Here is a 1,440-nt window from a genome sequence, read left to right as displayed (position 1 = left end):
TTAAAAACTCAACGCTCCAACGCAACGGTCCTGTTCGAGACGAGAGAGAGAGAGAGAGAGAGAGAGTCTTCACCGGGAAGAATCCTAACGTTTAGACGCGCTTGATTTGAACGGCACCGCTCACGCCTTCCGCCCCTGCACAACTGCTGCCGGCGCGTATCCGTTTCCCTTGTGCGCGCGCTCCTGCCCGATATATACGTACAATGCAACGGCCACAGCTAGAAACAGCAACCGCACTGCTGTTGCAAGAACTAGACATCGCCCTGCGTACACGCACTCATCTCTCCCGTAGACACTCATGAGTCTGGCGTGACGATCGACCCTCTCTATAAGACCACCGCCCGCGCGCGCGTTTGATCACGCTACTCCAGAGACCAGAGTGTAGCAATGGCGGCCGGGCGAGCGTGTGCTCTTAGCGCGGTGCTGGTGGTGGTGGTGGCGCCGCTCCTCCTGGCCGGCGCGGCGGACGCCGACTGCTTCGGTTACTGCTTCAAGGACTGCATCGCCAAGGACAAGAACATGATCGACTACTGCAACTACGCCTGCGACAAGACCTGCTACGCGGGCGCGCCCCAGCGGCCCTTGGCGGCGGCTGCCGCCTCCGGCGACATGGGATGCCAGCTCTCCTGCGCCAGGACTTCCTGCCACCGTCTGGATCCAGGTAATCAGATTGGCACAGTTCATGCGCGCCATGAATTAGTAATGCGCAACCACTGCACTCACGTCACGTATGATGAGCCGACAACGACGATGTGGTGGTAAATTCTTTTTGCAGACCGCGAGGCCACTGAGGCCTGCTTCGGGCAGTGCTACGACGGCTGCAAGACCAAGACTCTGCCGAGGCCTCTCCGCGCCGGCGCCGGCATGCCCACCACGTCAGGCCCGGTGGTCGCCGACCTTCCTTCATCCGAGCCGGACCCAGATGACGCCTTTCCTTCATCCGAGCCGGACCCAGATGACGCCCTTCCTTCATCCGAGCCGGACCCAGATGATGCGGTCCGTGCGTCGTCAGAGGCGCCGGAACATCAGGCGATGGGGCCACGTACACCGTTATCGGAGATCCACGCTGCTCCTCCGGCGTCTGCGTGACAAGAACACCTCAGCGTACGGCCGTGACAGTCAGCATTGGCCGACCAATCGATATGTAAGCGCGATCACCAGGTGCGGAGGGATTAGCGCATGGCCGCGTGCTAATGGGTGTACACGTATTATTTATAAACACTGCTGAATGAAGTGTCTTAGGCTACTTGTAACGGGATGTTCTCCGTATCAATATAGTGTACGGGTTTGTTAAACTCAGCTAACGGAGATTAAATCTGGTCCCATTCAGTGCCAGTGGGCCATCTAGAATTATAAAATTTAAAAGAATTTGCTGAGTTAGAAAAGGTGGACAAGGCTGTATTCTTGAGTTTGGATATATGCACTAGATGAAATTTCACA

The 1,440-nt window shown here is 57.0% G+C and overlaps 1 protein-coding gene across 1 annotated transcript; it reads left to right on the top strand.

The window, feature by feature from the left end:
• The first annotated feature begins 230 nt into the window (after positions 1 to 230).
• LOC119271578 lies at positions 231 to 1,440 on the top strand. The gene is made up of 2 exons (XM_037553342.1): positions 231 to 661; positions 776 to 1,440. The coding sequence occupies exons 1-2, from the start codon at positions 388 to 390 to the stop codon at positions 1,087 to 1,089; spliced, it is 588 nt and encodes a 195-aa protein (XP_037409239.1). The 5' UTR covers positions 231 to 387; the 3' UTR covers positions 1,090 to 1,440.

This window comes from Triticum dicoccoides, chromosome 3A (genome assembly GCF_002162155.2).
Source record: "Triticum dicoccoides isolate Atlit2015 ecotype Zavitan chromosome 3A, WEW_v2.0, whole genome shotgun sequence".
Classification (NCBI taxonomy): domain Eukaryota; kingdom Viridiplantae; phylum Streptophyta; class Magnoliopsida; order Poales; family Poaceae; genus Triticum; species Triticum dicoccoides.
This window is presented reverse-complemented; position numbering and strand designations above follow the sequence as displayed.

Excerpts from the sequence above, each read along its gene's own strand:
- LOC119271578 (XM_037553342.1), top strand. The coding sequence starts at position 388 with ATGGCGGCCGGGCGAGCGTGTGCTCTTAGCGCGGTGCTGGTGGTGGTG. Across the intron at positions 662-775 it reads CTGCCACCGTCTGGATCCAG|ACCGCGAGGCCACTGAGGCC; the intron begins GTAATCAGATTG and ends TTCTTTTTGCAG.